The sequence below is a fragment of the Poecilia mexicana genome, unplaced genomic scaffold, assembly GCF_051168715.1.
Source record: "Poecilia mexicana isolate PSO_F unplaced genomic scaffold, ASM5116871v1 scaffold_20, whole genome shotgun sequence".
Lineage (NCBI taxonomy): Eukaryota > Metazoa > Chordata > Actinopteri > Cyprinodontiformes > Poeciliidae > Poecilia > Poecilia mexicana.
The window spans coordinates 18374628-18388284 of record NW_028263389.1 but is presented as its reverse complement, the minus strand read 5'-3'; the positions used below and the strand labels follow the sequence as shown (position 1 = coordinate 18388284).

At 40.2% G+C, this 13657-nt stretch overlaps 2 protein-coding genes across 2 annotated transcripts in view; both read left to right on the top strand.

Moving 5' to 3' along the window:
* Nucleotides 1–4339: 4339 nt before the first annotated feature.
* Nucleotides 4340–9172, top strand: ptchd3a (patched domain containing 3a). The gene is made up of 4 exons (XM_014992008.2): nt 4340–5050; nt 6354–6475; nt 7222–7367; nt 7445–9172. Exons 1-4 carry the CDS (start codon nt 4340–4342, stop codon nt 9013–9015), a joined length of 2550 nt encoding a protein of 849 aa, XP_014847494.2. The 3' UTR covers nt 9016–9172.
* A 2967-nt stretch (nt 9173–12139) lies between these two features.
* Nucleotides 12140–13657, top strand: part of gpr158a (G protein-coupled receptor 158a) — a 70892-nt gene continuing 69374 nt past the window's right edge. Inside the window, exon 1 of the mRNA XM_014992010.2 lies at nt 12140–12966. Within this exon, the coding sequence (XP_014847496.2) occupies nt 12140–12966 (827 nt within the window). The remainder of the gene's footprint in view (nt 12967–13657) is intronic.

Genomic DNA, 13657 nt, shown 5'->3' with positions numbered 1-13657 from the left:
GATTTTTCTCTGTTCTATTTTCCTTACTGCTAAAGTTTAAATAACATATTTAATTCCTGCACTTGTGAGAATTAATTCTTCCGTGCTTTGGCTACACATGAATATATTACATAGTACATGGTCACACATTGTAGCCCTCCTTGTAGCCGGTCTTAGCACTTGCTTCCCCTCATCTCCACTCTGTATCTGCTGTTTGCTTCACCGTGAACATTGCCCTTATTAATCAAGCTGCTTGGCAGGTGAGTGTGAGGATTCGGTAGTTAACAGTCTGGAGGAGGAGGAGGGTGGGAGTGCACAGGTGCATGAGTGTGTATGCACGTGTGAGTAGTGATGGTAAAGAGCGAGCCAGCTGTTGCTCAGCATCTAGTGACCCACGGCTGGCTGAGCAGGGATAATTGCAGGTACCAGCCTTTCCCCGTCTTCTTAATGTGAACTTTTGGCATAATGGAAGCTGCTTTTTCAGAGGGGAAGGAAAAGGGAAAGAGAGAGGAGGAAATTAACCTGTTGAAAACCCGGTGGGTTATGGTTCGACCCAATAACAGTCCATCCTTCCACTGTCGATACCTAAACTGGCTAACACCATTAACTAGGATAATCGTAGAGATTCACACTACAAAACCCACTGGTTCGAGTGATTGCATGTGGAAAAAAGACCTTAAAGAATTAATATTAGTAATAAGAGTAAGAGTTTACTGCTAAAGTTGTGAGTTGCCATCTCGACATCCTAACTGTGGGTAGTCGTAGTTGCCCCACTTTCTGAGTGGGAAGTCTGACTTGGGTGCAAATTGAACGCAGCACAAGCTACACAGGTACATTGTACCTCTCCATGTTGATTGATTTAAAACATATCAAGTATTTCCTTCCAAAAAATGAATACAGGACAAAAAAATGAAAAAAAAAATATCCTGAACTAAACCTTTGAGTAGCTACATTAGCTAAGCAAATAACTAGCTAGCTTGCAGGTTAGTAGCTTCATAGCTAGATGATAGATAACTCATCTGTCTAGACTGGCATTTAGATTGCAAAAATGCTAGTCAGCCAAACAAATTTCACCTAGGTAGATAGTGAACAAGCAACTGAATATATCGTTATCTCTAACCAGGTAATTAACTAGCTAGCTAGCTTAAAAGAAGAACTCCAAAATTGGCTTACTTGCCACATAGATTCTTAGCATAAATGTTAAGTAGCTAGATCATTAGCTAAAGAAGCGGCTAGCTTGCTAGCTAGGTAGCCACTAAACTAAGCACATGATCATCTATCTAGATAGCTAACAAATGATTAGGTTGTAAGCCAAACTAATTTTAGACAGATAGAGAGCGAATAGGCAACTGTTTAGGTTGGTAGATAGTTAGCTAACCAGATTACCTGGGTAGTTAGCTTAACAAATATCTGTCAAGCTAATAGATATCTAGCTGCTTAGCTAGACGAATGAATATAGATAGATAGATAGATAGATAGATAGATAGATAGATAGATAGATAGATAGATAGATAGATAGATAGATAGATAGATAGATAGATAGATGAGACATAAAGATATTAAATATTAAAATACTTTAAAGACATAGAAGTGTCATCCAGTAATTCTCAACATCCTGTTCTCTTTTGCAGCCAATTAGCCTCAACACTAATTTACACCTAGCATGTCTCTGAAAAGTAGGAAAAAACGAAACAGGAGGGGATGAGGAAGGTGTCAGAAGGAGCGTTCAACCTGAAAATGATAACTGTTGGTGTTGGGATTGAACTCATTTACATTTTGATGCAAACTCATGGCTAAGCAACACCAAAAGTGCCAGTTTATTAGTAAGTATCTTTAATTAGACCTTACATAGTGCTAGACAATGACTCAATTAAAGGTGAGCAGAATAACTGAAGGATGTTGAAAGAAAATACATTAACCCAATGTCTTCATCAAGCTTCTGGCTACTATCGGTCAGATTTTCTCCCTGTGATAAAAGAGCTGGAATGCATCCATCAGTCATAGAATAATAAAAGAAATGACCTTGATAGATCTGTGTGAAATAAGACACGAGTGTCGCCTTGGCTGAGAATGACAGCTGATTGACAGGGGTTAAATAACGGCAAGGCTAGTTATGATGGATTCCCACGTCAAATCTGATGTTAAAATCTTAAAAATAACATTTGTAATACTTCATCATAACTCCCAATTCTGCTGTTTAGATTAGCACAACCAGGAGTCCTTTGTGTTGCTCTCCATATAAAAATGGTTTGTGCACCTGATGGTTTATTTGGCACAGCAACATGGGAGGAAACACTGCAAACCTGAACGTGTTGGGGAAATTAAAACTCAGTGTTCCTTGGTAGATATTGGAGATCAAAGATCGGTGTTCAGCAGGACTTTGAATCTATATACCCTAAATCAGTTGGATCAGTTTGTTGAACTTTATTCTGTTTCCTCTTTTGTTTGTGTTTCCCTTTTTAGTTTTTGTTTCATTCTTGATTGAGTTAGACCTTCAAAAGTAATTAACTTGGTTGAAGAAAGCAGATGGTAAGGTTTAAATAGACTCCTCAGGGTAGCTTTTTGCTTTTTCTGGAACAGGAAATTCATTGTCAGGTTGAAAATATTTAATGTTTTACACAAAACGGGCGATTACAGTTGGGTTTACCCTTTAACGTAGCCATTGTTCGTAGTACTTCTTACAAACATCAATTTAAAGCTACAGTCATCTGCTTGTAGGGTCTTAGTGCTGTCAATCAACTTGTGTACTCACTGCTAAATGTACTAATGGCCGAGATACAACTTACCGTTGGAGAAAACAGTTTATCCGCCGACATCGGTGGCTATGCTAACTAGCATTAGCATTCATGACTGGCTGTGCTAGCTGCAGCATGGCAGAGAACAATGGGTGAAACTTGAGGGAGGCATGGGCAGCGCCACACGGAGTGGTGACTGACAACCCTGATTGGTAATTTCTAGTTAGCACTGGGAGAAAGTAGTTGAGATCGTTTTTTTCACAGACTATCCATCTCATACCAAACTGTTACAACATATTCACACAGTTAACTCATGGAGCGGCCATATTGGATCTCAAAGTTGGCTTGTTAAAGATTCTCCAGCTTTTTGAGTGGGAAGTCCGACTTCAGGGAATGTTTCGGTTGATTTTTCCAACTCAGAAGTCAGAATTACTATATCATAAACCTATGGGCGTCTACTTTGATGTAAGATGGTCTACCTGGTTACTATGGAGATCCAGAATAAGACTTTTTCACAACATTATTATGTTTAAGCATGAGGAATTTAACATGTAGAAAAGCCCGTAGTGTTGTGTTTGGAATGCACCCATCACACATTTTTCTGTTTTCCAGTAATGCATATAAAGTATATTAATTTTTGTGGACAAGGCTTTGGTTTTGGGTTTTGTCTTTTCACAGTTCTAGAAGTTGAAGTTTCCTTTTATTTGATTCTAACTTTCTAACTTGATTCTGTGAAGGAGGTTCCCTCTATAATATTACCAGAACCCTATTCTTTATAATTATATTTACTGGATGTACACCAAAGCTTCAGTGCAAATAAACAAAAGGTGAAACTTACAGAAAATAATGTAGGTTTTGTCTGTGTGGGGTTGTAGTTAGAGTTCACATGATGGAAAAAATAAGGAAATGCATTATAATTATTGATGTGTTTTTGTGAAACCAGTAGAAAATAGAAATACACTCACCAGACTAATAACTAAAGTGACTTGGGGGAAATGGTGATATTTTGGAGATATGGACTAAATATGAAGAAATAACTGAAACTCCTGGATGTGAATCCTTTAATCCTGCAGTAAAAATCTGTCATAAACAGCTTTATTCTCACCCAACGTTGACGTCGGATTTTGACGTCAACAATCCTTATGGCACAAATTTCCAAGATGTCCCACACTTCTTAACTCCTAGAAAATCTGGGTCATGCGGCACAAGACGAGAAATAAAAAAGTAAGTATCCGGTTGTTAAATCTGTCTACTTTAAAAGTGGTTAACCTTTAAACTCCAACACAATAAATCCATTGAGCAGGATTCTTTTATGGCTTTCTTTTAGTGATTTATCTCCTTTACTAGCCAGTTCGCATCTCAAAGGTGCAACAATTATAAAGACCACTCCTCTACATGTCTCTCATTTATGGTAATAAAAATGACATAAGTAAATAACACGTCGTAATTGATTTCACTTGACTTGGGTTTAGTCTAGCCGAACTTTTTAATCTTTTTAAGGTGGCTGCTTATCAGTGTTACTGGAAGGAGCCTCATTAACAGCAGTACTTTTGCTGACCTTGACTTCCTTGAAAGATTGTTCCAGTCTTTATAAGGAATGCTGTTCGAGTCCTCCAGCAGTAAAGATGGGCTGCAGACGCACAGACTGCCTCTCTCGGCCTCTGTCGAACCTTTTTGAAAAGCTCGGCTCCACAGTTGGCTCCTATCCGCTGTATTTCTTCGTCATTCCTGTCTTGATCACAGCGTCTCTTAGTGGGGGGTTTGTTTTTCTCAAAGACAGAGAGGACAATGACCTGGAGCGCCAGTTTACCCCCAAGAAAGGCCCCTCAAAGGCAACGAGGGCTTTCGTCAGGGAGAACTTTCCGTACAACACCTCCATGTTTTCTGAGAACCGTTTGTACGACAAGGGGAACTTTGCATCCCTCATTGCCGTCTCAAAGAACAGCAACAATATTCTGGAAAGCCCCGCCTTTGAGGACATCGTCAGACTGAACGAGAAGGTCCTGAACATTTCTGTGGACAAAAGGGGCCTGGGATTCAGCCAGGTGTGTGCCAAAGCCAATGGAAAGTGCTTCTCGAACATCATCCTGGAACTCATCGGCGGCAATGAAACTGGCATCACCTACCCAGAACACAACCACGGGTCCGGTTTAGTCTTCCTGGGTTCTGCTCTTGGTGGAGTGGTAACGGATGCTAACAGCACCATCCAGAGGGCTCAAGCTGTGAAGCTCTACTACTATTTAAACAGCCAGGAAAGTGCAGCCCAGGCCTCGAAGTTATGGCTGAGAGAATTTAAAGCTCTGCTGTCGCATGAGATGGACAGGAACCACACAGACGTATGTGCTACTGCCATTTTATTTCATTTGTTTAGTCAAAAAATGTCATATCCACACTTTTATTTTAAATGGGATCAGAAACTTTTGTTTAATATATGAATCTAAAAGATTTGTAGATTTTTTTTGTTGTGTTAAAAAGCTTTCAAAACCAATCTGGTCCTATGTATTAATGCCATTTTGTCAAATGACTAAACACATTTTTCTCGACAACTGAAAAATGTGTTCAATTTCACAACTGCTAAATCTGTACAATTAGCAAATCACATAAAGGATACCTATTATGCAAAATTAGCATTTTGTACATTTTTCTACCTCCATTTGGGTCTCAATTGCTTCTAACAACAGTTCAAACACTCAAAAACAAAACAACTGCTTTTTTTGGACAATAACTTAATGTTTTTGGGTATCTGGAAAATGAGCTGTTTTAAAAAAACCTCCCGATAAGTCACATTCAACAGGCATTGCGGAGTTACCTAGCAACCCCAACTGAGCCCATCCTGTTGCCTAGCAACCCCCGCAGAGTTCCAGTATACATGGCCAGCTCGTTTTGCCTCTGTATGGGCTGTACAATGGCTGCTGGAAAAGACAGTCGTTTTGTTGTTAAAACCACTTTCTGCATTCTTGTTGGTTGTGCAGGAGGCTCCGCTTCTGCTTTTCAAAGATGTACGGATATATAATTGCACATCCATGCAGCCATTTTCACATGTGAATGCAAATGTTGAGTTGGGGGGGGGGCATAGCCAGTAGCATTATTTGGATTTAAAGTGACAAGACCTCCTAAAAATGCTCATTGTGAAAGAAGATCAAAATAAGCAGAACTGAGCAGAAAAAATCTCATTGGCTTGTTTGTAAATCAAAATTGTTGACACTTTATGCCAAACTGAAATATCTTTGGTATTTTTTGTATAGATTAAACTAGAAACAGAAAAAAATTGTTCTATTTTAGTTTCAGTTCTTCACTGTTCTGATTTCTTTTGGCTTTAACTGAACAATATGCTATGATAAATAAAAAGCAGCCAAAGTCCAAGGAAGAAAAATAGAGAATAACTCTAATGTCATAATAATGTCAATTGATAATATAAAAACAAAGGTATTTTAACAGTTTGTAAATTGTGAATTTGCTTTTTGTGAGAAAAACATAAAATTTTACCACTTGCTAAGAGGCATTCATGTATATTTCCACATAAATTGTAATTTGTTTTTGAAAATCTGCTGCAATCCAAACCATGTTGAAACTGCAGCGCAGCTCAAATCACAACATTTGTGCGAAACATGATTTTCTTTCTGCTGTGCTGCTTTGCAGGTCTCTTACTACACTTCTAAATCCAAGCAGGAGGAGATCGACAGCCACACCATAGATGGATTCCCTTTATTCCTCATCACTTACGCCTGCGCTATAAGCTTCTCTGTGATATCCTCCCTGAGGTAAGGAGTGATCAGCGGCTGCCACGCAGTCAGACGCAGGACACAGAGAGCGGTTATTTATCAGTTTGAGCGATGAAAGAGTGACACACGCAGGAAACACTGCATAATTTCTGACTTAATGGGCTCAAAGATGAGTTGCTATTAATAAATGTTTGTGTGTAAGTGCAAGGGGAAAAATTAAAATGTCAGACAAAAAGTTTTATTTTGGCAAAATTCATAAAAAAAAATAGATTTTTATTATTTAATTTGAGAATTCTTGCACAAGTTTCACATAAATTAACGTAAAAAAATTGAACCAGAAATGTTTTGATAGCCAGAAATCTCTAAAAAATATTTTTGTAAGTGTTAAAACTGCATTACCTAACTTTTATTTTAAAATATATAATTTTTTTTACATATTTGTTTAAACTGTCATGATGTCATGACAGTGTGAGAAAGATACCTCTGCCTTCTCCCAGGGCTAATTAGAAACAACCAATCAGAGTCAGGGGGCGGGTCTTAGCGCTGTCAATCACCACTCATGCTAGTTATGCTAAGCTGCAGCTAGCGTAGACACGGTTTTCCTGTAGCTGTAAGTTGTTTTTTGACGATTACCATATCTTTTCACAGATTATCTGTCTCACAACAAACTGTCACAACATGGTGACAGTTTGAACAAATATGTAAAAATCCATATTTTTATATAAATTACATACTGCAGCTTTAATAAAATACTAAATAAATAATTATTTTAACCTCCCTGGCAGATCGGACCACGTCAGGAACAAAATGTGGGTAGCTGTTTTTGGCGTTTTGACCTCTGGGCTGGCAGTCGTCTCCTCTTTCGGCTTGCTGCTTTACATCGGAGTGCCGTTTGTCATAACTGTGGCCAACTCTCCTTTTTTAATACTCGGTGAGGAAACAAAGCAACATATTTCTAATTCAACATCATTTGAGCAGATGCTAAAACAAGCATGTTATTTTTCCTAGGAATTGGCCTGAACAACATGTTCATCATGGTGTCCGACTGGCAGCACAGCCACGTGAACGACCCCGTACCGAAGCGGATGGGTCACACCTACAAAGAAGCGGTGATGTCCATCACCATCACCGCCTTGACGGACGTTCCCAAGTTCTTCATCGGCGTCATGTCCGACTTCCCGTCGGTGCAGTCCTTCTGTCTGTACACCGCCACCTCCATCATATTCTGCTACATCTACACCATCACCTTCTTTGGCGCCTTCCTGGCTTTAAACGGCAGGCGAGAGGCTAGCAACCGGCACTGGCTAACCTGCATGACAGTACCATCAGAGAAGTCAGTGAACCAGACGGAGATGTACAACATCTGCTGCGTGGGAGGCAGCTACGATGAGCTCACAGGAGCAGAGAAAAAACAACCAGCGAGTAATTTCTTTAAGGATTACTACGGACCTTGTTTGATGAAACCGTGGGTTAAAGGCGTGGTAGCCTTTGTTTATCTGGCGTATTTAGCCACAAGTGTGTTTGGATGTTTCCATATTCAGCAGGGAATTGAACTTTATGATCTGGCAGCTGATGACTCTCATGTTACGAGATTCAACATTAAAGACAGGCAGTATTTTTATGATTATGGCCCATCTGTCATGGTCATTGTAAAAGGGAAATTGGCGTACTGGGATAAGGATAAAAGATCTCAACTTCAGGCATGCATAGAGGATTTTAAGGAGCTTCACTTCATTGACAGAGACATCTACACATCCTGGTTGGACTCTTACATGTCTTATGGTCAAGAGAAACATCTAAACCTTGATGATAAGGATATTTTTCTCTCAAATCTGCCTCCGTTTTTTGATTTATATCCATTTTTTAAGCAAGATGTGAACCAGGCCGGAGACGCCATCCATGCGTCCCGGTTTTTCATCCAGACTGTGAATATTACCAAAGCCAGTGAGGAAATTAAAATGCTCAAAATCCTCAAATCTACTGTAGGCAGATGCCAGGCAGCGTCTTTATTGGTCTACAACCATGAGTTCATCTACTTTGACCAGTATGACGTTGTGGTGAAGAGCACCATTAAAAACGTCGGGGTTATCACGGCTGTGATGTTGGTCGTCTCGCTCCTGCTGATTCCCAACCCGGTCTGCTCCTTGTTGGTCACTTGTTCGATCGGTTCAGTCACTGTTGGGGTCAATGGGTTCATGGCTCTGTGGGACGTCAGTCTGGACTCCATCTCCATGATCGTCTTCACCGTCTGCATCGGATTCACCGTGGACTTCTCCGCTCACGTGTCCTACGCCTTCGTCTCCAGCAAAGAGCCCCAACCTGAAGACAAGGCCGTGGACGCTCTGTCCAGTCTGGGTTACCCCATCATTCAAGGCGCCCTGTCCACAGTTTTAGGGGTGTCGGTGTTGTCCATGTCTGAGTTTCACACCTTCAGGACCTTCTTCAAGATTTTTTTCCTGGTCATGTTCATTGGGATGGTTCATGGCCTTGTTTTTATGCCGGTATTCCTGACAGCCGGTACATGCAGCTCAGATAAAGACGAAAAGCACGAGGAAGATTTAAAATCCAGTAAATTGTGACCACTGGAGGGATGGTTGGAACATTTTAGGCTCAAAAGTTTAGAATTTTATAGACCAAAATGACTGAATGTATATATATTTTATGTTATTTTCATTTGTTGTCTGGGATTAATAATGTATTTTCCAGTATTCTTGTAAATAAATGTTACAGCATTTGATTTTGTTGCATCATTTTGTGTTTCTGAGGTTTAAGTATTTGCAAAATAAATCAAAAAGGCTAACTAAACTATTTCAGATTTACCCAACAGCAGTCCATCACAAGGCCAACACAGAACCACAGAACCATTGAACACACACAGACCTTAGTGATTTAAAATGATTGAACAGGTTTTAATACCAGGCAAAGATAATCTAAGCAAATATAAAAATGCAATTACATTTCTTTAAGAAGGAAAAATCTGTAAAATGTAACTGTACCCTAAGTACAGGTGTATTTGTTCCATACTTAGTGTTAACTAGTGTGTTTGTATTGCACCAATTCACAACACGTAATTACAAGAATTAAATCCAAGCATATATCCAATCTAATTAATTGTATTTATCAAAAAATGCAGTCAAGTTGGGTTTATTATTGAAACTGGTTAAAAAGTTTCAGAAATTGCCATTTATGACAATGATTTGGCTTGAAAACACTGTTTTTGATGCTAATTATTATTGTTTGGATCAGTGTATCCGGATATGGAAGTGTTAAGACGAGGTGGCAGTAGAGTTTTTGACTCGGTTGTTCAACAACATCGTAAAGAGTGAGAAGATGCCTGAATATTTTGGTGACGATTTTGAAGGGTGAGACTTTTTTTTGTGAAGAATTTTGTTCTGTCCAGCTAGAAGCACAAAGACTGAAGCAGACAGTCTGAATCAATGAAACCCATCATGCAGGTGGTTCAAAGCAGCTGCCCAAACAGCTGTACTCAAAGAAATCAAACACAAACCAGGGATGCAGCTTGACGTAGTTTGGTAAACAAAAGCCAAGAGATCTTCCAGGTCTGACTTGCAATATCTTCCATCTTTCAACGCAGCTCTTGGGTCGACTCTGGGCTCTGCCACCCTCCGTCACGCCTGTCTTCTCTCACCACTGGACGAGATGCTTCTGGTCCACACAGCGTGACGTGACAGGCCCAAACACCCCGAGGAGAAAAGGAAGACGGATGAAATTTAAGAGCTGAACCTAGGAAGCAAAAAAGAATGACAATGAGGAGGAAAGCTTGTTTTATCAAACTCTGATTAATCCAGCAGACATGTTTCATGTCAATTTTTCTTGTATCTTTGGTAATAAATTACATTAAATAATTAAATTTAAACACCACTTCATGAAAAACTACACACCAAATCTTTGCTTTATACTTTAATACTTAGCTTTCACTAACAGCAGACCATCCCTCCATTTATTGTTAAAGTTGTTGATAATCAATTCAATTGTGAAATTTATCAAAGGCAAAACTCAGTAAGAAAGAAAAAAATGAACGCCTGTTTTCGGTTGATGACTGAAGTTGTTCAAGGTACTACTTCTCTATGCTAGCAGCTAGCTGCTGTAGCGCTAAAGTTAGCTTTTAAAATAATAGAAACAATAAGCTGACATTCTGATTTTACATTTGATTCTATGCTAAGTGATGAACGGGGGATAAATAATCTTCTGGAGTTTTTTCTACTTTTGAATTAATGTTTAAAAACTAGTTTCTATCCATGAATTATTAGCTTTATGTAGAAGCTAGCTAAACGGCAGTGCTAGCAAGTGTGTCGCAGAGAAAATGTTTATTTGTTCATATTTAATGTAATTTTTTGTAAATACTGATAATATAATTTACCTATATTATTGGATTACTGATATATTTTGATGGAATAGTGTATTATATACAGCCGGAAGACAAGTTCATTTGGACTTAATCTTGACCAAAAACAACAACAAAAAAAACAAAATCTAAATCAATTTCTTTCAATATGAAACTTATGAAACTTGAACAAAAATGGAAAGTATGTGTTTGGGTCTGGTGAATTTTTGGTTAAAACAAACTTGTTTTCATTCAGTGAAGAATTTTTACAAATAAAAGTAGCTAATTACATTTACTCAATATGTTTATTTGATTACTTTTTTGATTAAAAATACTTAGGAGAATTTTTACAATTTTACATTTAAATATTAAATGACTCATAATTTGATCAATTTACTTGAGTACTGTTTACCAAATACATTTTTACTCTAAAAGTAATTTCTTGGACAGCTACTCTTTATTTTTTACTTCAATAAAAATATGTTGAAGTAGTTGAGTACAATGTTTGGGTACTCTGCCCAGCTCTGAGTATGAATGGCGATACTTCATAATTAAGTTACTCAAGTAGTACAGCGTAAAATTTTATTTAAAAAAAAAAAAAAAGTTACTCAAGTAAAAGTAACTGAGTAAATGTAAGTACCAACTCTGTGAGTAATATACCGTTCTTATCGTCGCATTTGGTGTAAATCAGGCGCTTTCCTCTGATAAACCTCTCCGTCTGCCTCAGCACCCTGGACAGCGTCTTCTCTCCGCTCCACCAAACGCGGCTCGGTGATTGACAGAAGCGGCGGCCATAGGCGGATCGATGCCGCTCCCGGAGCCCTATGAGGCGGATGGGAAGACTTGGAGGGGGCGCTCGGATCCTGACGCGGTTCTCCCCGGCTTCTATAGGCCCGCTCGGTGTTTGCCGCGGTCGGAAGAGGGCGGAGTGCGTTTTGCTCATCCAAGTGAGGAGCTCCCTGACTCTTAAAAAATATATAAATATAATAACAACAAGGCTCTTTCTCTACCCCTCCCTCCCTCCTTCCCTTCTCTCCTTCCTTCCGTGTCGTTTTGATTCAGTGTATGTAGCCCACACGCAGGGGGAGAACATCCGCCGCACAGCAGAGCCAAGACTGAGAGGGGATCTTCAACATCAACAAGCTGCATGAGGCATCTCTGAGAAGAGAGAGAAAGAAGAACTATCTACCTGACTCCAACAATAGAGGTGCAGGTGTTTCAGAAATATCCTACAAGTGGTGATGCGATGGTTTAGAGGAGCAGTTTTGGTCGATTCTTCACATCACGCCCGCCCGACGACGCTGTAAAATCCCCCCGCCTCCTCTTCAGACATCTGTGGACGCTTTCTGCAGGGGGAGATGGCTGTTTTCCGGCTCTCGTTGCTGCTGCATGTGGGCTTTGTGATCGGGTCGAGCCGGTTCGACGCGGACCGGTCAGCCGTCGGGGAGGTGGAGGCGAACCTGGGCGCTCGGCTGGCGCACCTCCGTGCGCCTCGCCTCGTTCCTGGGGAGAAACCGGAGGAGCATCTGCCCCGGGTGGTCACGGCTTTCCTGCACACGGGGGACTCGACCACCTTAAGGCACGCCAACTGCTCGAGAAAGTACGAGCTCACCTCTCTGCTGCGTGGAAGGTCACACGAAACCCCGCATTACTCCATGAGCGGCGTGCTGGAGACGGTGCTGCACGCAACCAACTTCCTCAACATGATCCTGCAAGCCAACAGGTCCAGGGAGCACAACCTGCGGCGAGACATGGAGTGGTACCATGCCCTGGTGAGGAGCATCCTGGAAGCGGACGCCAAGATCCACCGGGCGGTGGTCACTTTCGGAGGGGATGCGTCGTTTGCGGGGCCCCCGGTGCTCCTCCAAGCCACCAGGGCCGGCGGGGAGATTGTGCTCCAAGACCTCCCCCGCATGGCGCGCCGCCATCTGCACAACCGCACCGCGGACACCGAGTGGTACCACGGGATGAGGGAGAAGCAGGAGCCCAGGTTCCACAAAAGGGTTCTGAGTAAAGGTGGTGATGGATCACCGGAAAGAGCCGAGAGTTTCATCCCGGACCGGACGCATGTCAAATGGTCTGCGCCTTACCTGGAGTGTGAAAATGGGAATTTTGTCCCCCGTTGGCTTCTGACGCTGTCCGCAGCTTTCTACGGCCTAAAGTCCAACCTGTATCCGGAGTTCAGGTAGAAACGCCTCCGAATTAACTTCAGTTTGTTTATAGAGTCAGACAATACATGTAATTTATGGGCATTTCACAAGATCAACAGGTCCAATTCATGTCTAGTTATAATGTTCGACTCAGTTCTGTTCCGACTCAACTTGGAAAAGTCTTAAGTTTTTAAATCCATAACTCCAAACATTATAACCATTTCACCATTCCTAGATGCTTAAATTTTTCTGTCCAGAGCTGCAACTCTATTGTTTTAGCGATTAATCAATTACTTTGACGATTAATCAGTTAATTAGATTTTTCATAAATAACATTTTTTATATATTTTTTTACTTTTTTTTTTTTTACATTAGTTATTTGTTTGTAGAAATGCAAATAAATAACCAATTTCCTTATTTTCTTAAATACAAAAATGAAAATTTTATCACCTAAAATCCAGTCACACAACATTCCTTTAGTGTGTGCTTTATCAATTGTAGCAAAGGATGGAGAAGAAAATTCCTCTTACATCAACTTGTGGAAAGTTCAGCCCTTTCTGTTTGACTACAATATAATGTAAGGCTGATCTGTTGACTATTTTATGGATTAATTGATTAATTAATTAATAGAAAGGGACTTAAGAGATATTTTTACAGTAATTTGAATCAGGTGAAGCTAAAACTATGCAAATTGAGAAAGTTTGGGTAGAACATATTTACATATCT